Genomic DNA, 23,071 nt, shown 5'->3' on the forward strand with positions numbered 1-23,071 from the left:
TTATGAACGCGGAAAAACACAACGGCGGACGGTAAATCGGCCTCCATATAAAAATCTTCATACCCCTTTGGCATGGAGATACTTTGAGTCCCGGGATAGGACATAGGATACTTTTTGTCCCGGAAAAATGTTCGGTTCCTGCGTTATAAACTAGTTTTAGAGAACTTCAAAGATTTTCACATCCTTTGCTGGTTAGGCAATAAACTTAGCTATACAAATCTAAATCCAACTAAATCCGCGCCGTTTGAGCGTGAATAACAAACTTTCCATTTGTCACATAAGATTATCCGAGACGCTTTCTTACTAGCTCGTAGTCGTGCCAAAGCACTGGAGTGTGCTTAGCAAACATGCTCGAGCTACTGCAGTAAAAATAGCAATGTTCAATCGGCTAAGAAAAGCCACATTGCTCATATGTGTTGCAAGTTGCAATGAAAATATTATATTATTATCTCATATATTTTTTATTATTTACTAGACTAGCGACCCGCCCCGGCGTCGCACGGGTATAAAATATATAGCCACTGAAAAAATGATTATAAATCGATATTCTTCACGTGGTCTACTTCTTATCTATGCCAAATAACATAAAAATTGCTCCAGTAGTTCGCGAGATAAGCCCTTTTAAAGAATTTCCCCCGTTTTTTCCATATTCTCCTATTATTCTAATAATAAAAATATAGCGTGCAGATAAAAATATAGCGTATAGCTTTCCTCAATAAATGGGCAATCTAACACTGAAATAATTTTTCAAATCGGACCAGTAGTTCCAGAGATTAGCGCGTTCAAGTTAGCCCTTTCAAATAATTTTCCCCGTTTTTTCCACATTTTCCTCTATTTCTTCGCTCCTATTAGTCTTAACGTAATATAATATAGCCTATAGCCTTCCTCGATAAATGGGCTATCTAACACTGAAAGAATTATCAAAATCCGTTGCGTAGATTTAAAGATTAAATAGACAAAGGGGCATAATTTATATGGAGGCCGATTTACCGTCCGCCGTTGTGTTTTTTAGTCATTTTTATTATGTAGAGCTACATTCGATATATTGTATCGACTATCGAAAATCGCTTAGAGAAGCTACCAGCTGTAGTGTTATTCTATTCGGTAACAACTTTAAATTCCTTTCGAAGCAGAACAAATTGGTAAACACGATATGAAAGTTTAACATACATATCTTATATCTTTAAACGAGCAATTCTTGTATATATATATATATATATATATATATATATATATATATATATATATATATATATATATATATATATATATATATATATATATATATATATATATATATATATATATATATATATATATATATATATATATATATATATATATATATATATATATTCATGGGGGTTTCGGGGGCGATAAATCGATCTAGCTAGGAATCATTTTTAGAAAATGTCATTTTATTCGTGTTTTATCGAATACCGAGCAAAGCTCGGTCAAACAGCTAGTGAAAGTTAAAGTAAGGTTTACCATTTATGACGTATAAAAAAAAACTACTGGCTAGATCTCGTTCGAAGACTTATTGTGCCCCTACTTTAGAAATTAGAGGGGGGGACACACATTTTACCACTTTGGAAGAGTCTCTCTCGCAAACTATTCAGGTTAGATTTTTTAAGACCTATCCATAGATACTCCACACGCATAGCTTAGATGAAAACATTTTTTTTGTTTCAGTTGTACCTATGGGGACCCCTAAATTTTTAAATATTTTTTCCATTTTTGTATCAAAATCTTAATGCGGTTTACAGACTACATCTACTTACCAAGTTTCAATAGTATAGGTCTTATGGTTTCGGAGAAAAGTGGCTGTGACATACGGACGGACAGACGGACAGACATGACGAATCTATTAAGGTTCCGTTTTTTGCCTTTTGGCTACGGAACCCTAAAAACGTAATTCTGTCAGCGCTGTTACTTTCACAACACCATCAGAGAAGTTGATTCCTAGGCAGGGGGACCTACGTAGTTTGGTCGCATTACGTCAAACCCAGCCGACAGATCACAAATAACATTGAATTGACATGATCCGACCAAATGACGTTGGTCTGTCAACTGCCTAGGAATCAATTTCCTCGATGGTATTATTCCGGGATTTAAATATTCTATGTCCTTTCCCAGGACTCAACGTTTCAGAACAATTGGTTCAGTGATTTCGGCGTGAAGAGGTAACAGACAGATAGACAAATAGAGATAATATAGACAGACAGACAGACACACTTTCCCGTTAATAATATTATGATTCCCGTTAATAATATTATGATGTGGCGGTACCCACAATTCGCCTAACATTCCTGCATCGCGCTATCGAAGTTTCGGAGAACGGCAAGATATATACAACGTCTGAAATGACGTCAGTGGGCTTCGGCCTGACCGAGCATGCTATCTCTCTCGGTCGGAAGATCTTCCTTTTCGGCCGCCACGAACAACGTTAAAGTATGGATTGTAGTTTAGTTACAGTTTCTAGTATATAATAGAATAATTAACTCATACCCATATTGTTTGTATTTATATAGCTGCCGAATTTTCATTGTTCTTTGATACTGTTTTGTTTATCTTGCTACGCCAAACGTTTGTAAAGCTTTCTACCAGCGCACTGTTAAAATCAAATTGTGTAATAAAATAATGTAGTCTTGAAAAATAATAACACCACGAATCGCGGCGATCGTTTGGTGGGAAGATCAATAGAATTTATATTCCAATGAAAATATTGATACTGATGGAAATTCGTTTGAAGTTAAACAACAGAGGAAAATTAAGCTCTCGACCTAGGAATAATTTGCATAGAACTGAAAATTTGTAGAGACGTTAAACACACCATCTATAATCTATATATATAAAACTCAAAGGTGACTGACTGACATGGTGATCTATCAACGCACAGCCCAAACCACTGGACCGATCGGGCATAAAATTTGACATGCAGGTAGATGATATGACGCTAAGAAAGGATTTTGATCAATTCCACCTCCAAGGGGTTAAAATAGGGGATGAAAGGTTTGTATATAATAATACTTCTTAACGCGAGCGAAGCCGCGGGCAAAAGCTCGTTATAAATATAAAACCTCAAAAGTCCCCGGCGATCCTCCTGATGCTAAAGATTTTACTAAAGGTCAAATGTACGAAAATGAGCTTTTTCTATTATTTTTTTTTTTTAACGTAAAATTTTATCATGATATTTTTATGATAAAAGGTAGGAAAAAATAATTGTAGATAATAGAATTCCCTATAAAAAATATTGAAAGACTTTTTTACGTACGACCTTTATATTATATATATAATTCCTTATATATTTTAAACAGTGGGTTTAAAGTTTGGAAAAATCATATCTATACTTATATTAGAAAGCTGAAGAATCCGTTAAACTACTGGTTCCAATTAAAAATTATTTTTGTGTTGCATATTCTTATTTATCAAGGAAGTGTTTAGGCTGTATAACATCATGCTACGACCAATACGAGCTAAGAAACAGAGGAAAATGTGGAAAAAATGGAGAAAATTATCTGAAAGGGCATAATATGTCACGAACTACTGGAGCAATTTTTATATTATTTGTCACAGATATAGTGTAGACCAAGTGGTGGGACATAGGTTAAGATTTTTTTACGTCGCATTGGACCGGACCAAAAACATTAACTATTTAACAGCGACTAGACTAGCGTAGATGCCCCCCGAACCACCCTTTCGGGGGCTGCGTCATTTTATAATCCCGTAATTTCTCCTCGAATATTTGTTGAAATTTTGATTCAGTCGTATCCACAATTTTTGTCTCTTTAATAACACTTGTAACTTTTATTAACTACTTTATTTCCGAAAAACAACCACAAACACTAACAAACACCTGCTAGTTGACGCCATATTGTAAATAAAACGCACCTAGCGCCGCAGCGGTGCGCGCTGAACTACTTCAATTAGACGGCGGCTTTTGAATCAGCTGTAGTGTTGAACGTTTTGAGCGACTAAAATATTCAATATAAAAGCTAGACGTGTGATTGAATGGCGTTGTTCAGTCAAAGGGCTAGCTGTTTGATTGCACGGCTATTTCAGCCAGTCGGCTGCGACATGTATGTAGGTACTTTTGTATTACGTATGTCTTTTCCCGTCTTTCAAAATGGAGATTTTTTTTATGAAAGAAGGGGGCAAACGAGCAAACGGGTCACCTGATGGAAAGCAACTTCCGTCGCCCATGGACACTCGCAGCATCAGAAGAGCTGCAGGTGCGTTGCCGGACTTTTAAGAGGGAATAGGGTAATAGGGGAGGGTAGGGAAGGGAAGGGAATAAGGGAGGATAGGAAAGGGAATTGGGCCTCCGGTAAACTCACTCACTCGGCGAAACACAGCGCAAGCGTTGTTTCCCGCTGGTTTTCTGTGAGAACGTGGTATTTCTCCGGTCGAGCCAGCCCATGCCGAATCATGGCTCTCTCACGTATAAATGATATATGAATTAAAAAAAAAGGCAATATGAAAAACTTCAACTTAATTACAATTCCCCCGTTTAAGTGTCTGTTTCACCACTTCCTGATAAGTGCCGGATATCCACCACTTAACTTGACAGATAAAGTATGAAGAATCTGTCAAAAAGTAGTGGATAGCCTATCTGGCACTTTATCAAGAAGTGGTGAAACAGGCCCCAAGGATAACAGATAGATAAATCTCTAATTATTATTATTATTATTAATATTATTATTAGATAAATCTCGCATTTGTAATATAAGTTGGGACAAAATAAATTTTTTGCTCAACTAACTTAACTTTAACTTGACAGATAAAGTATGAAGAATCTGTCAAAAAGTAGTGGATAGCCTATCTGGCACTTTATCAAGAAGTGGTGAAACAGGCCCCGAGGATTGTAACAGATAACAGATAGATAAATCTCTAATTATTATTATTATTATTAATATTATTATTAGATAAATCTCGCATTTGTAATATTAGTTGGGACAAAATAAATTTTTTGCTCTACTTGGCGGGGGCACTGCCGTGCCCCCAGATATTATTGTTCCAATTTTTTAAGAAACACGCTACTCTGTAACAACTTAAGGCACTGTGGTTGTTGCAACTACGTAAAATGGGTTTTTTTTAAAACACGTTTTTTGTAAAGGAAATGTCATTATTTAAGTATAAAATAAGTACCGTTTTGAAATTGAGAAAATTTCCTATACGCAAAGGTATATCAGTACACAATTTGAAAAACTGCTCGATAGAAAAAAATCTCAAAGATGACTGTTATAACTCTGTTTTTCATAATTAAATCATTTTATGGCTAAATTACACACTTTCTAGAAAAAACAAAAAATGCAGTATATTATGTGTCGTAACCTAACGTAAACGATTTGATATATTTGATTTGTGTAATACTAAAAACAAAAGGTTTTTACTCCTATTTATTATTATCAAGGCACGCGGCGAGCGCGTAACAGCCACTATACAAGGCGCGCTAATATGAATGTTATTTTAATGTCCTTAACGTCGATATTCGTACTGACAGACATCGACCTGCTTATTTTAGGGACTACTGGGCCTTAAGAGCCTACTGTCAAAAGGCTAGCCCCGCCTAAACACAACGCTATCATACTCCAATCGTTATACAATAATTCCATGAATCGTACTCCGGGGCAATGTGCTTTACGCTGCAGATAATAGCGAACAATATCGCGTAACAACGGTTCCCGCATTATAGCACGAAAGTAAAGGTCGTAAGTCCTAAAAATGTTTTTGATGATTACTTAAAAATGAAATACAATACTAAAATTTCCTTCAGCTATTATTTTATAAAGTGTGTGATTGTAGTGCAAGTTATTTAATGACAGTAACTCAATAAGTGTAACAGATATTTGTTGAAAAGCCCAGAAAGATTCATAATTTTGAAAAATATAACTATCGAGTCAAAATAAGTGAATCGTGTTTTCCGTTAGCCAAGTATCAGATAAATCTACAAAGATTAAGGATGTATATAACATTTATAAATTCAAAGATTCTAACCTAAATTCGAAATATATAGTAGAAGTAAACCTCCTGCATCGATTGATACCAAAAAATCAATACCTTACCGGCAAGTTATGTGAAATAATTCATTTTAAAATTTCCATTAATCATACGTAATTTTCGCCGGAAGTGTTAGATTTTTTTAGTATTCATCAGAATTGGGAACTTTGTATCAAAGACTAAAAACCTGCTTATCAATTTCTTTGTACGATTTGCGATTTTTAAGCCCAAAAAAAAGTGGGTTCACCGGTAATTCTAAGGAAATATTTAAAATTGAAATTGATGAAAACTTTCCTTCGAAGGGTGTGACAAAGCTTTAAACGAACGTGAACGGGGCGCTGCTGGTAAGGAATAGCTGTCAAAAATGTCGTTTTTGTATGATGGCAGCGTTAGTTCCTTTTTTCGCCACGTGCATTTAAAGTTGTGTCTTGCCGAGCTCTAGGCCGCCATTTGCGGTAGTCAAATTACATAATTTTTTTTTCAATAATAATTAAATATCGAATAGTTCTTTAAAAATCTATTATAAAAAATCATTATAATTAGTAATAAGTGTCTGGGTGCCCAATTTTTTACAGGTTTAGTACTTTCGTAATTTAATTGGATGTAATACGAGATTTGACCTTATATACATCCTTAAATAAATCTCAATTTCATTTGACAATCGTCTTCCGGGATCGTTACTTAAGAAAACGTTTAGTGCACGTTCTATCTGCTGTCTTAATCCTATCTCTCTCCGTAGGGCTGCTGGAAGAGATTTCTATTAGAAATAAGCAGATCCTTTGTGTCGTTTTACTGTGTATATTGTCTTATTGTAATTGTTTCTTGTGCACAATAAATTGTTAAATAAATAAAATAAATAAAAACACAGCAAAATTTGACAGCCCGCTCTTAACGATTAAATTATTTCATAAAATTTTATTTCAGAATATAATTATTCAGTTTCATACAATCGTTTTTAATATAAATGGCGCGTCAGATTACTCTTTTATTTAAAAATTGAAGATTGAAAGCGATTTGTGCGGCAAATTGTGACCGACAAGCCTCGTGGCGGGATTTTTCAATAAAATCGTAATGGCCGCCGAGTGATTTACGCCCGAGATGGCCGAATTAATTCTCATTTCACACAATACTGTCGAAAATATTAATGTATACCCCTTTTTTCTTCCGAAGGCATGAGGATCTATTGTAACTAAATAAAACTTTGCGCCAAAATTAGTTCATTGCGTGAGAACATAATACTACTGTTTTCCCGGATAAAACGTATCCGATGCCCTTTTCCGGGACACCAAGTATCTTCATACCAAACAGCATAATAATTGGTTCAGTGGTTTGGGCGTTAAAAGACAGACATACCTACTTTCGCATTTACAATATTAGTATGTATGGATAAAACTTTTTTCTACGTGGGAGAGCCATGCTTTGGCACGAATGGGCCGGCTCGACCGAGAAATGCACGAAAAAATAAAATTTTGAAATTGAAATATTATCGAAGAGATTATTTCTCGCGTTGAATAGGCTTCGCAACAAATGGACCGATTTTAATGAAAATTTTCACAAGTGCTAAGTAGATAGCCATATAGAGCAATCAGCCTGCTCAGTGCTTGAAACTTTACGTTACGAGGAAGGCTATAGGCTATATTTTATCACGCTAAGACTAATAGGAGCGAAGAAATAGAAGAAAGTGTGGAAAAAACGGGGGGAAATTATTAGAAAGGGCTTATTTGAAAGCGTTATTCTCAGGAACTACTGATCCAATTTGAAAAATTCCCCCACCTGTGTTAGATAGCCCATTTATCGAGAAAGGCTAGGTATAGGTTATATTTTACTACGCTAAAACTAATAGAAGCGAAGAAATAGAGGAAAGTGTGGAAAAAACGGCGAACGCGTACGCGGGCGAAGCTGCGCGGAACGTTAAATTTCGCGTGGTCACGACATCACGCGTAAACAGCTAGACCCATTTTGCTGAAATTTGGTATAAATATACTTTGAGTCCTGAAAAAGAACATAGAATAAATTTTATCCCGGAAAAATGTACGGCTACTGCACAATATACTTTTATCATATTTTGCACGTAAACTATTCAATCTATTTTGATGGAATTTGGAGATACTTTGAGTCTCGGGAAAGGACAAGAAACACTAATTTTATCCCGGAAAATGTACGGTTCTCCCCACAATAAACTTTTATGATTATCGCCTAAGCCAGGGCTTCCCAAACTTATTTGAACTGTGACGCCCTTGGGACTTTGCCATTTCTTTACGACGCCCCTCAACCCAGCCCTCAAAAATACTTTCTAATTTTAGAACTAGCCTACCCAACATAGGTTATCATAAAACACTATTTGGACATTTATATTGTTACTAGGAAATTATGACCAAATCAAAACACAAGCATAAGCCAGCAAGGCTGGCTAAAGTGAAGGATGTGCTTGCTTTTCTGAGCATAGATTCTGAAACCGGGGATATAGATTGCCCGGGATGTATGAAACGTTCCCTAACGCACAGTTAGGGAAGCCCTGGCCTAAACTATTTAATCTATTTTGATGAAAATTGGCATGGAGATTGGAGATACTAACTTGAATCTGGGACAAGGAATGTTTTTGTCCCGGAAAAATGTGCGGTTCCCACACAATATACTTTGCTGATTTGCGCGTAAACAATTCAATCGATGTACGGGAACAACTTCTAAAGTCCACGCGGACGAAGTCGCGGGCCACAGCTAGTATTATTATACAATGTACATGAATAATAATCTTATATCTTTAAACGAGCAATTCTTGTATATATATATATATATATATATATATATATATATATATATATATATAGGCTCCAACGATTTTCATGAAATTTAGTATATAGGGGGTTTCGGGGGCGATAAATCGATCTAGCTAGGAATCATTTTCAGAAAATGTCTTCTTATTCGTGTTTTATCGATAATCGATAAACTGAAAAATATATGACTCTTCCTGACATCTATTGGCGAATAATAATACTATTTTGTTAGCAACTAATTGTTTTAACGACCAGCAGATGGCGCTATTAAGTAACACGAAGTCAATGAGTGTTTGCTATACCGAGCAAAGCTCGGTCATCCAGGTACTATCCTTATAATATGAACTAAAAGTATTAAATAATATAATAATAATTGTAATAATATAAAAACAATAATATTCTATTATACTAATTATTAATTAAATTAAGTATATAATTCTAACTACAAAATTAACAATAACAATATATACAGGTGTCAGGTAAATAATTGAAAAAATAAATAAATAAATAAAAAACTTAATCAAAAAGACCGCCCCGCAGCGCACCATGCTCAAATGTCCCCATCACGCTGGCCGCATTACCGCGCTGAATGGCCAGGGAGACATGTTGGGCTAGGTACGCGCCGGAGCGTGGATCGTTGCCTGCTTCCCGCAACCGTCGTCCGAGCTGGCGAACAAAAGCTTTTGCCTCGTTGCACCACGGACCTCCCGTTTCGACGGCAAAAGGCACAAAGAGGTATTGACTTTCCAAGTCCGCGTATTTGTTGTGCTTTTGCCGAGCAGCGTGCTCAGCGGCAGATCCCGCATTTCGGGCAGGGCCAAAAATGTGAGAAGCGGCCAGGATATTTTTTGAAAATCTGCCGTCAAAATTAGCCATCAGATTCTGGTAGACCTATTATATAATACGCAATGCGCAAATACAATCCATTGTAATGTTAATGTACAGGATACCTTCAGGATTTTATTTTGCGCTCTTGAAGTCCTGGGAAGTGTCTCATTAGATGCTTCCTATAATATTAGTGCATTTTTATCGAAGTGAGACTTCTTTATCGACGTAGCTACTACCTATGCGAGAAATTGTATAGAAAATCGTCACGATTTTCGTTTAAATATACGCTTGTAGTTTTGTTCGAAAACACTTCAGCTGTTTCGCTGTGATGTATGCTTCGAATTAATTTATCAAAATGTACAGGTCCCACATTTTTTGGAAATAATAACTATGCCGTGTTCTTTGCCGGTATTTTATTTTATGTAATAAGGGGGCAAACGAGCAAGCGGATCACCTGATGGAAAGCAACTTCCGTCGCCTATGGACACTCGCAGCATCAGAAGAGCTTCAGGTGCGTTGCCAGCCTTTTAAGAGGGAATAGGGTAATAGGGGCGGGTAGGGAAGGGAATAGGGGAGGGTAGGGAGGGAAATAGGGGAGGGTACGGAAGAAAAAAGGGTAAGGGATTGGGCCTCCGGTAAACTCACTCACTCGGCGAAACACAGCGCAAGCGCTGTTTCACGCCGGTTTTCTGTGAGCCCGTGGTATTTCTCCGGTCGAGCCGGCCTATTCGTCCCGAAGCATGGCTCTCCCACGTTACTTTATAAAGTATCAGACTTCATACCCATCAAAATCGTTTCAGCAGCTAAGCGAGAGGAGGAGACAAACACACTTTCGTATTTACAATAGATATTAGTACGTACTAGCTGTTGCCCGCAACTTCGTCTGCGTCAATATACCTAAGTAAGTATGTATATATACTAACCTAACTTTGGGGATAACATTCCAAAAACTTAAATATTTAATATAATATTATATATCCATTCATTTTTAAACAGCTGCTCAAAAATAAACTTTCATGTTTCTAACTTAACAAAATATGACGAACGGGTGAAATTGTGGTTTAAAGTTTGAATGAAAATTCAAACTTTAAACCACAATTTCACCCTCTTGGGGGTACAATTTCAAAAAACGCTTAAATGTGTATCCATTCATTTTTAATCAGTAGCCCAAAAATTAAGTTTCATGTTTCTAACCTAAGAAATGACGGACTTTCATTCAAACTTTCAACCCCTATTTCACCCCCTTCGGGGTAAAATTTCCAACATTCCTTCCTTAGTGAGTGTCTACTTAATAAAACAACCCTACTCACCAAATTTTGTGACTGTCACTTTAACAGCTTTTGCTTAGCGATGATGAATCAGACAGTCAGGACTCAGGCCATGTTATTTTATAATTAGTATAGATTAGCATTGTAAGCTCCACTTTATCCATTGCAATTACGACTATATCCTATATTTCCGTTGTCGTGTGGGTCTCCTTTTATTTCTCTGGGCCATTAATTTTATCACGATAGAGTAGTACAGATAGGAGGGAAAGAGAGGACAGGGAGGGAAGGTCACGTCGACTCCAGACCCAGGTTTAGCGTGACAGATGAGATTATGGGTGCCAGGGTTGCTCATTTGAATTTGTTTATGGAATACTTTATAGCTATATTAACTTTTTTATGGAATATAAAATTTTGTTGTCAACTTTTACACTTTGCTCGTTCTATGTTCTAAACTGCAGTAAAGTACTGCTTAAATAACCAAAAATATGATTTCAGATAACATCTTAGGGTTAATACCTCACAGTTTATACCGAAACGAACGAATCGCGACGCAATGCATTGTACTATTTTATATTCAACTAGATGACGCCCGCAACTCCGTTGCGCCAAAACTCGTAATTGGCGCGGGAACCGTACATTTTCCGGGATAAAATCCTATGTCCTTTCCCAGGACTCAAAATATCTCCATACCTTTCAGCAAAATCGGTTCAGCGGTTTGGGCGTGAAGAGGTAACATACAGACAGACAGACGGATAGACAGACTGACAGACAGACACACTTTAAATAAGCATATTATACAAGCTTAATCTGACACGCTCGAGCTTGTCCCGAAATCCCCTCTTCCCCTCCCCAACTATACAAGGAATCTTTCAACGGAAGTTTTACCTTTGTTCTATTTATTTCCTTTGTATATTTAAAATTACTAGAGAAAAAGTTAGCTAAGTAAGACATTGTGCGGCTTCTGGTGTTCTGAGTTCAAAAGCTTTGTCTACAAATCCATCTTTATGAATCTAGTTACCTTAGTTTTCAACTATTAGCATATAGAGTTCGGATTTGATGCTTTTAATAGTGGGCTTCTTCAACTAAGGTCTAAGCTACATATCCCTTAGCTTCTTCAACTAAGCTATTATCCTATTACTGCTTTTATAATTATTTACCTCTTCCATTTTTAGAAGAATTATACTGTACTCGGCGAAACATGGCGGTAGCGATTATTGACTCCCTGTCAAAAACTTGTCTTTTTCTATATAAACCGCGATTGACAACGGAGTGTCAGATGTTGTCAATCGTGGCTTATAAATTATAATATAGAAAATGACAAGATTTTTGACAGGGAGTCAATGACCACGACCGCCAGGTTTCGCCGAGTACAGTATAGCTTACTTTAAGAGGAGTCCACATCGCCGTTGTTCCATACAAACGTTGTCCCCTGTTTCCTCCCTGGATAATGCCGGTAGAGTTATGATTTTTTTCTTGAATATCTATGGCCACTACTAGCATGTCCCTATGTTTTCTTTTTTTTCATAATTATATTATTAAAAAAGATAAGAACGTCCAAAAACCCAAAAATATGGCCAGATTTTCCTCCGTGTTCAAACACCCAGAAAACAAAACTGGCTAAAATATACAAAAAATAATAAAACATAGGAACACAGCTTAAGCCTTGCTTTAATTCTAAATGAAAAAAGTACTTAAATCTGTTAAGTTTTGGAGAAGGAATCAGCGGACAACCAATCGAAGATTTTCTGTTCTTTTATTAGAACTTTTGTCGTGTTGTCTCTATCGCGCTCTGCGGTGGGAGACTTGAGAATCTTGAGATTGGTGAGACAAAAATACATTTTCAAATACCTATTTTCAATTTCTCTCGCCCCAGCTAGCACGGGGAATGAAATTTGTTTCCATTATTCGTAGACAAAATATAACTATAGTTTTTTTGATAAGAGATCCTACGTTTAAGTAAATAAGGTCGTAGATTCATTGTCAATGTTATTTTATTTTGAAGTGCATTTTGTGAACTGTTTTTATTACCCATTGTTTAGCGTGGGAAAATTTGATAATTCCACCCTCAAAGAATCTACATCGCCAAAGTGCTAAAATGTTTATAAATCCGAGCTTGCAAAACAATAGGTCGTAAAAGTTGCTCGAAAAATTTACATAAAAAATTATTATTGTTGCCGATGAATCTACGACCTTATTTACTTTAAATCAGGAACTATTTTCCAAGAAACTATAGTTATTTCTTGTTTTTATCTATTTCTTCTAGATCGACAATTCCCGTGCTAGGACAGCTGGTGTATCCTCTTAAGTGCCTGTTAGACGTACGAACTTAAAGAACGCGGGTTTTAAGTTCGCGAACTTACTCGGCTCGCGTCGGTGACACACGAGAATCGCTCACACTGGATTACCATGCCCCCAGGTCCAGGTCTTCCCGTTTGCTACCTCTTCACGCCTAAACGGCTGAACCAATTTAGATGAAATTAGGTGAGGAGATACTTTAAGAGACGGGAAAGGACATAAAATAGTTTTTATTACTATTAGTCATCTAGTAGTCTATAATTATTTATTTTTTGAAATAATTATTTCTTTATTCAAGATGTTACAATAAATTTAAGATTTTTTACGTGGTAGAGCCATGCGTGGTAGAGCACGAATGGACCGGCTCGACCGGAGAAATACCACGGGCTCACAGAAAACCGGCGTGACACAGCGCTTGCGCTGTGTTTCGCCGAGTGAGTGAGTTTACCGGAAGCCCAATTCCCTACCCTTCCCTTCCCTACCCTGCCCTTTTCCTTTCCTTACCTTCCCTACCCTGTAATCCTATTCCCTCTTAAAAGGCCGGCAACGCACCTGCAGCTCTTCTGATGTTGCGTGTGTCCATGGGCGACGGAAGTTGCTTTCCATCAGGTGACCCATTTGCTCGTTTGCACCCTTATTTCATTTAAAAAAAAAACAATAAAAATATGGCGTATAGTTACATCCTAATTCCTAATAAATTCCAAGTATATTATAGTATTTTAATATTAATAACTCGTTACTATCTACTATTATCATAGCTTATCGGCTTATCTACTGCGTTATAATGGATAGTTTACGTTGTGCGTAAATCAGACCTGTCCATAAAAATGGACACTGGAAGTCTGTTAAGTTGGTCTAGTATAAATGACATAAAAAATCCGAACTGTATTTCATATAGGTACTATCAAGGAATAATGGGTAGACCTTTGGTTCGCATTCGTAGAGGGTGCAGGTTCGATCCTGGGTGGAGGCGAGTACCAGTGAGACATTTTCTGATCTCAAGTACATAATACGGACGCTCGTACGGTGAAGGAAAACATCGTGAGGAAACCCGCACATAGTTGGTCCCAGACGTATTGACTAATTCTTTCCACTGGAATACTATAATATACTTGGAATTTATTAGGAATTAGGATGTAACTATACGCCATATTTTTATTGTTTTTTTTTTTAATGAAATAAGGGTGCAAACGAGCAAATGGGTCACCTGATGGAAAGCAACTTCCGTCGCCCATGGACACACGCAACATCAGAAGAGCTGCAGGTGCGTTGCCGGCCTTTTAAGAGGGAATAGGATTACAGGGTAGGGAAGGTAAGGAAGGGAAAAGGGCAGGGTAGGGAAGGGAAGGGTAGGGAATTGGGCTTCCGGTAAACTCACTCACTCGGCGAAACACAGCGCAAGCGCTGTGTCACGCCGGTTTTCGGTAAGCCCGTGGTATTTCTCCGGTCGAGCCGGTCCATTCGTGCTCTACCACGCATGGCTCTACCACGTAAAAAATCTTAAATTTATTGTAACATCTTGAATAAAGAAATAATTATTTCAAAAAATAAATAATTATAGACTACTAGATGACTAATAGTAATAAAAACTATTTTATGTCCTTTCCCGTCTCTTAAAGTATCTCCTCACCTAATTTCATCTAAATTGGTTCAGCCGTTTAGGCGTGAAGAGGTAGCAAACGGGAAGACCTGGACCTGGGGGCATGGTAATCCAGTGTGAGCGATTCTCGTGTGTCACCGACGCGAGCCGAGTAAGTTCGCGAACTTAAAACCCGCGTTCTTTAAGTTCGTACGTCTAACAGGCACTTAAGAGGATACACCAGCTGTCTAGCACGGGAATTGTCGATCTAGAAGAAATAGATAAAAACAAGAAATAACTATAGTTTTTACACTTTTGTATGGGCAAGCGCCCCAGCGTCAGATTCCCCATACAAAAGTGAAAATAAAATTTAGTCTTTCAGCGCTGCTACTTTCACAGGGAATTATCTACAAAGAACACATACACATTACACACCCTAAAGTATTATCACTAAGTTTTGTTACACTTTGTATATTTATAGAGACCAGTCAAAGTCGTCGTAGTATTTATGAAAAACAATACTACAATCTACATAGATACAATGTTTTTCATAAAGTTTAGTAACATACCAGACATTTAATTCTCTTAATTCATATAATATTTTACCTTCTACAAGTATATTATTTATTTATTTTTTTTATTTTTTTTCTCACCACAATGGATCAATTACAATAATGAACTTAGACTATATAACAATCTTTTACAGGTTATTGTGGGAGACTGGTGCCTAAACTGGGCGTGAGCCTGTATTTCGGGACACCAGGCCTCAATCCCAAATATACATTTTACACAGTCCTAGTTACAGTCTGTACTTTAATCTTATTAACTGTTTTTAGTACCTAATAATTAAACCTTTATAATTGTGGGTGTTATAATATATAATATTACATTTTCTTGGAAATATATTTCGTAATATTGTTGCTATTTTAATATTGTTATCCTCCTACACTGTATCAGATGAGAATCTAAGACGGCTTTCTAAGAAAATAAGAAAAGATAGCTCTTACAAAGTAAATGCTACACAAGTTATGTTAATCCAAAAGGCTTGGGCACAGTCCAAAAACATAAAGCATTAGGCTGCGTTTCCACTGGAGATGAGCTAAGATGCGTTGTGAGGAATGTGTTTTACAAGAACCAATAGAATCGTTGCACTGAATGTTGGCAGGCAAATGAAGCGTTTCTATTGGTTCTTAAAAACACATTCCTCGCAACGCAGCTTAGCTCAGCTCCGGTGGAAACGCAGCCTAAAACGCCGTTCTTTAATGTGGTTGTTTTACTAAAAGTACATAGTATGCAGCCATTCCAAATGGATAGAATTGAGGGATTCAGGTGATGAGAGTCGAAAGGAAAAGTCGTTAAATCCATACTAATATTATTTAAATGAGAAAGTGTGTCTGTCTGTCTATCTGTAACCTCTTCACGCCCAAGCTACGAAACCGATTTGCCGAAATTTGGTCCCGGGAAAGGACATACAATACCTTTTATCCCAGAAAAATGTACGGTTCTCGTATGAAAATTTACTTTAAATATATTTGTAATTTCCTTTGTTATTAAAGAAATAAGAGAGAAATATTTCAGAACGAGCTTTTGCCCACGGCTTCGCTCGCATTAAAAAGTATTGTTATATACAAACTTTCATCCCCTATTTTAACCCCTTGGAGGTAGAATTGATCAAAATCCTTACTTAGCGGATGCCTACGTCATATCATCTACCTGCAAGCTAAATTTCAGCCCGATCGGTCCAGTGGTTTGGGCTGTGCGTTCATAGATCTCCATGTCAGTCAATCACCTATGAGTTTTATATATATAGATAGATAGATAACGACTTTTACGAAAGTACAAAGTAAGAATAGGTATCATTTAGTCAGGCCATTTAGACTAAATGGGCTAGGTAACTGGAACAGACGGAGGTACTTAGTAATTTTATTATAATTTTAATAGCTTCAGCCTTAATGAAAGAAAATGTCCGGCTTTTTATTAAAGTAGGTTATAACTTAGTAGAGTCTTTAATAATAATTCTTTGTTCGATAAATACAAATGTTTTTCTTGGTATGAAGCTATGAACGATATTAAAAATACCGTAAGGTAACTATTTTATAATTCATGCCGGGAGGAAGATATTATATTGTGATTTGTGTCCCGTGTGCGGCACGAGCAAAAATATTACATATTTACATTAATATTATTATAACGCTTATGGGGTCCAGTGGCTTTATCACTCTCTTGTAGGGACTCGTTGGTTCGATTCCCATGATGTTTCCAAGTTAGGTTAGGACAATGCAGGCTGATCACCTGATTGTCTGATAAGTTTAATGATTCCTTGGGTCAAATGGGCATACATAAAATGTCGATCCTGCGCTTGATCTCCCACCTGTGTCGGAATAATCCGCATCGATTGATCCGCAGTATCAAATAGCAGTCGTTTTAAATTAACTATGCTATGGTACTTCTTTTCATGTATCCATCAGCAAAAATACATGGCCGATCTGCGTTTTTTGGTTAGGTAATGTCAAGTACAAAATAAAAATTAGAATCGTAATTTATAGACTGGGCTTGCCACAACCCCTGGTAGAGTTGCGGTTGGTTCTATCGTACCAGCAACTCTGCCTTAAACGATGAGTGGAGCATCATGGGGTTTTAGTGGGTAGACTACAGGAGTCCCACATACCCCGGCGATATCACAATTTGCCGGGTATGCGTAAAGCATTTCCCCATGTTAAAAAAAGGGCTTGCCACAACCCGACTTAAATGAATATGACGTAGGCCCACCATCTAAAGATCAATTTCTCAGATAGTACAGACCCCAAGTTTTTGCTCCGACCACGACAGCATAAAAAGCACTGTATGAGTAACGAAGTGTTCAACAGTGGACTGCAATAGGCCGATGATCATGATGATGATGACTGATGAGTAACGAAGGTATAGTTTACTGCGAACTGGTATCGCCAATCCGAAAATTATATTGATTATGTTAATTCTTTGCCATAATATTGACGACCTCTGTGGCTCAGTTGGTGGGCTATTGGTAGCTCAAGCCGGGGTCGCGTGTTCCAATCCTGCCGACGGAACAAAAAGTTTTGAAAGTTCCTGGGTCATGGATGTGTATTAAATATGTGTATCATATAATAAAAATCTTAAATATATGTATAGTATAAAAGTATTAAATATATTTCCGTTATCTGGTACCCGTAACACAAGTCCTTCAGGTACTTTGACGACCTCTGTGGCTCAGTGGTGAGCGCGTTGGTAGCTCAAGCCGGGGGTCGCGGGTTCGAATCCCACCGACGGAACAAAAAGTTTTCAATGTTCCCGGGTCTGGATGTGTATTAAATATGTGTATGATATAATAAAAATCTTAAATATATGTATAGTATAAAAGTATTAAATATATTTCCGCTGTCTGGTACCTGTAACACAAGTCCTTTAGGTACTTAGCACGGGGCCAGACTGACGTGGTGTGAAGCGTCCATAGATAGATATAGATATATATATATATATATATATATATATATATATATATATATATATATATATAGATATAGATACTTACCACGGGGCCAGACTGACGTTGTGTGAAGCGTCCATAGATATTATTATTAATTAAAAAATATTCTACCAGCTATTTCTGCACATTCCCTACAGCAATATATCTGATATTCCAGGTATACATGTACTATAGCCATATCTCTGGTGATCTAGGTTTGTACTATAGCCATATATATATATCTGGTGTTCCAGGTATGTACAATAGGCGTGCTGGCCAACACCATGAATGTAGCGGTGCTGACGCGGCGTGACATGGCTGCGGCACCTATCAACAGGCTGCTGAAGTGGCTGGCGGTGGCGGATGTCTTCGTGATGCTGGAGTACGTCCCTTTCTCCATATACAAGTATCTGGTGAGTTGGATTACCCTTTTTTTTGTTAAGAGATGCCATTCATAATTCCGTGGGATTTAAGGCCCACAAGAGATATGTAGGACTTGCCGCGCCCAAATTAAAAGTAGAAGACGCAGCCCACTAAGGCTGCGTTTCCACCAGAAATGTGTTGCGAGGAATGTGTTTTTAAGCTCCAATAGCATCGCCGCGCTGAGCGATGTCATGGCAACCTCACGTCAATGAAGCGATTCTATTGGTTCTCAAAAACACATTCCTCGCAACACATCTCTGGTGGAAAAGCAGCCTAAAACTTGGCTGTACCCTAGCGATATCCTCATAACTCATAAGTTATGGGATTGTAACAAAGTGCTAAAGATTCGCGCTTCTAATGTCATCATTGGCCCCCATACCTTCTGATCACAACAACCACAGCAACAACTACCACAGGACCTACTGCAGGCGTACAAGCGTAGCGTACTCGATCCTGCTCTAGTAGACAAGTCGCAAATGATTATCGTAATTTACGCTAACAAAATGTATGCTATTTAACATAAGTCATCGCTTCGCTAGCGAATACTAATGTCAAATCCCATACATTTTGTGGCGTTGGTGTTTACGATAATCGCTTGCCGCTTGTCTAGGCCCTCTGGTCAAGTATCGCACAAGTCATTTTATTTACTCAACAATCACTCACTGTCAGTAGCCAGATTGTTATAATGAATATAGAAAATAATATAACCTCCTGAAATATAAATGGTTTAGGTAAGGGTCATATGAGTACTCCTATCCGTAAGACACCTAAACTTATTGCTTTTTTTCCGGAGAATTTTATGTAAGCCAACAGAAAGGACACTTTCTCAAAGTGCTAAAGCGCTTGAATTATTGCAGAAAAGGGACGGCCGCGGCGCCCCAAAGCTCTAAACCTAAATATAAAAATCTATAATATTTTCGCGTCATGGTTACTTTCTTAACTGACAAATATAATTTTATTGCTATTGCAGACTATTCGCAATACGACTGACTTTGATTGGTGTATTTTTCTTGGCTTAAGTGTGATTGGTTAATGTTTAATTTCGCATTTATTTTCGCTCTAAAAATTTTACCTAAATTTAGGTAAAATCTTTTCCAACGTCATCCAAAAATCGTGTTTGAATATATTTTGAGAAAATAGAGTCAGGGTTGTGGAATATATTGCTACGACTTTAGAATGGTCTTCGTTTCAAGGCATTGGGCACTAAAAATGAAATACAGCAATACGTGTTTTGTGTTATTGCTTGAATTTGGCCACACTTGTGCCAAATTGCCATTCGACCAAGTCACGGTAAAAAGGAATTTTAAGACTTAAGAATGTTCCGCTCTTTTTAGGTCTCTTTGCTAGGTACACGTCCTAGTAAAAAGACCTAAACATAATTTTTGCTCCTGACGTATTTTGCTTGCGATCATTACTACGTCTTTTGTATAGTCTATTATTTTGTTTCTTCAATCCAGTAATTACTTAAGCAAAAACCAGATGAACCATACCGTGAATAATGCATTGCGCCCTAAAGCTAAACACCTAATTTTTTTATGGCTTATAATTAACTGATCACCAGAAGTAGTAACATTTCACAGACAAAAATGTCGCATGTGTCGCAATGGACAGAAATATCGCATTGATTTGCTCGCTTTGGTGATCATTTACTATATTTGGTGATCATATACTATATTTGGTGATCATTTACTATATTTGGTGATCATTTACTTTATTTGGTGATCATCATATACTATACTTGGTGATCATTTACTATATTTGGCGTTCGATTACAATTTGAAGTGTATCCGTGACTAAAATAGCTAGTATTGCAATTTTAGACTTTCTTTTTTTGGTGGCAAGTATATTTTTTGGGAAACAAGTTTAGGGTATCAGAGCATTATTTGGTGGTCATTATATTTGTTCCCTTTTTTTATTACATTTCGAGTTTTTTTCTTCGAACCCCAAGAAAAACTCAATTTCCGTGGTAATAAAGACCTATAATGCGTAATGATTGGCACAATAGATATTTTGAGGATTAATATTTTATTTAAGTATGTCGGTAGTTGAATGAATTAACATGATATTTGTTTTCGAACCTAAAATAAATAATTTTTTTTTTATTTAATAAGGGGGCAAACGAGCAAACGGGTCACCTGATGGTAAGCAACTACCGTCGCCCATGGACACTCGCAACATCAGAAGACCTGCAGGTGCGTTGCCGGCCTTTTAAGAGGGAATACGCTCTTTTCTTGAAGGTTTGCAGGTCGTATCGGTGCGGAAATACTGCTGGTGACAGTTCATTCCCGACTTTTACAGTGCGCGGCAGAAAGTTACGCGAAAAACGCACTGTGAAAGACTGCCACTCATCAAGGTGATGAGGATGGTATGTTTTTCGCGTGGGACGATAGCGAAAAGTTGCAGGTGGTATGATTCCGAACAATTCCTCAGAGCAATCCCCGTGATACAACCGATAGAGGATGCAGAGTGAAGCTACATCTCGGCGTAATTCCAGGGGGTCCAAGCTATTTGAAACACTATGGCAGTCAACAATTCGAGCAGCCCTTCGTTGGATACGATCCAGAGGGAGCAGTTGGTATTTTGGCGCCCCTGCCCAGAGATGAGAACAATATTCCATATGAGGCCGAACCTGCGCCTTGTAGAGTTGTAGGCGTTGGTCCGGACTGAAGTACTGTCTCGCTCTGTTAAGAACCCTCAAGATGATATGTATTGTTTGTCGCTAAGCAATCCCTGGCCGTCCAAGTATCGAAGAAGCTGGCTATTGATAATGGATTCCATTATCTTCGAGAAGAGAGATGTTATAGCGATTGGTCTGTGGTTGGAAGAATTTGAGCAATCACCTTTTTTGGGGTTCGGGTGCACCAAGGCTATCTTCCAGGAAGCCGGGACGATGCCAGTGGAATAGGAGAGCCGAAAAAGACGCGTCAAGACCGGAGCCAACTCTGGAGCACACTTTTTCAACACAATAGGCGGGATTCCGTCAGGCCCACTCGACTTTTTTATATCAAGGGAACAGAGGGCTTTTCGCACTGAGCGCTGATGAAACCGTATATCCGAAATGATGCTCGTGCGTCGCGGTATGGTCGGCGGTTTCTTTCCCCCGTCATCCAGGGTCGAGTTTGACGCAAAAAGCTTGCCCAGAAGATCGGCTTTGTCTTTTGCGTCCTGGGCCAACGATCCATTTCCTACGTGTAGGGATGGTAGGGTTGGCTTGCAGAAATTTCCTTCAATAGCTTTGGCCAGAGAATAGAATGCATGGGTTCCCGAGGGGAGGCGCACAAGTCTCTTGCCAATTCTATTGACGTGCTGTTGCTTTGCCCGAGTAATCTCTTTCTTGAGGGACCTAGAGGCAAGGTTGTACTCCTTTTTATATGTGCTGGTATTTAAATCCCGAGCAGACACTGCGTTGGCCCAGGATTGGTAAGCCTCCTGCTTCCGGCGAGAAGCTTTTTTGGGGGATGAACCAAACCAGGGACGAAATCTGCCGCCAGTTGGCACTACAGAGGTCGGAATGAAAAGTTCCATCCCCTGCATCACCACATCGGCAACATAGTTGGCAGTGTTGTCGGGATCATCCGGCGAGAACCACACGTGCCCCCAAGGATAGGATGCAAAAAACGACCGCTTCCCATCCCAGTCTGCTGACTTGTAGTGCCACACACGACGGTATTTAACAGCGCGCTGTCTTAACACCGTCGTAAGTGGCACAGAACTCCTAACAAGGCAATAATCCAATGAACCAAGTGGTGCGGTTACGGATATTTGGTAGCCGTCAGGATTTGAAGTCAGTAGGAGGTCCAACAAGGAAGGATTCTGACCATCCACATCTGGGATTCGCGTAGGCGTAGTAACCAGTTGTGTCAAGTTGTTCGCAAGGGCAAAGTTGCAGACAGATCTCCCCGCATGATCAGTTTTACTGGAATTGAGCCAGTCGGCGTGGTGGGCATTAAAGTCGCCAAGTATTATGATCTCTGCGGATGGGATCTGCTGCTGCACAAACTCTGAAGCAGCTTGCAGGTGCTCCAAGAGTCGGTCCGTCTCGGGGTCACCACTATGGGACCTATATAGGCACGCATAGACGCGAGGGTGGTCGTCGCAATCTATGCGGAGCCATAAGTTTGATAGGTCCATGACCTCAAGATTGCTGAGGCGGCGAGAGCTGATATCATCTCTGATATACACACACACTCCAGCTGTGGGTAGAAAGGAGTGCTCGAGGTAATACCCTGGGTGGGAAAGGTATGATGTGTCACTCGGAGATGATATCTGCGTCTCGGTTAAAAAGAGCAAAGCCGGCTTTGCCGTCTCAAGGTGGTAATGGACGGCATTAAGGTTGGAGTGTAATCCCCTGATATTACAAAAGTCCATGTTTAATATCGAGGGGGGTGCCTTTGTGTGTTTGCTCTTGCCCCGAGCAGAT

The 23,071-nt window shown here is 38.4% G+C and overlaps 1 protein-coding gene across 1 annotated transcript in view; it reads left to right on the forward strand.

The window, feature by feature from the left end:
* LOC121737360 (G-protein coupled receptor dmsr-1-like) overlaps positions 1 to 23,071 on the forward strand; it is a 95,015-nt gene that overhangs the window by 47,342 nt on the left and 24,602 nt on the right. Inside the window, exon 3 of the mRNA XM_042129027.1 lies at positions 18,483 to 18,641. Coding sequence (XP_041984961.1) covers positions 18,483 to 18,641 — 159 coding nt within the window. The remainder of the gene's footprint in view (positions 1 to 18,482; positions 18,642 to 23,071) is intronic.

Source organism: Aricia agestis, chromosome 20, assembly GCF_905147365.1.
Source record: "Aricia agestis chromosome 20, ilAriAges1.1, whole genome shotgun sequence".
NCBI classification, from domain to species: Eukaryota; Metazoa; Arthropoda; class Insecta; order Lepidoptera; family Lycaenidae; genus Aricia; species Aricia agestis.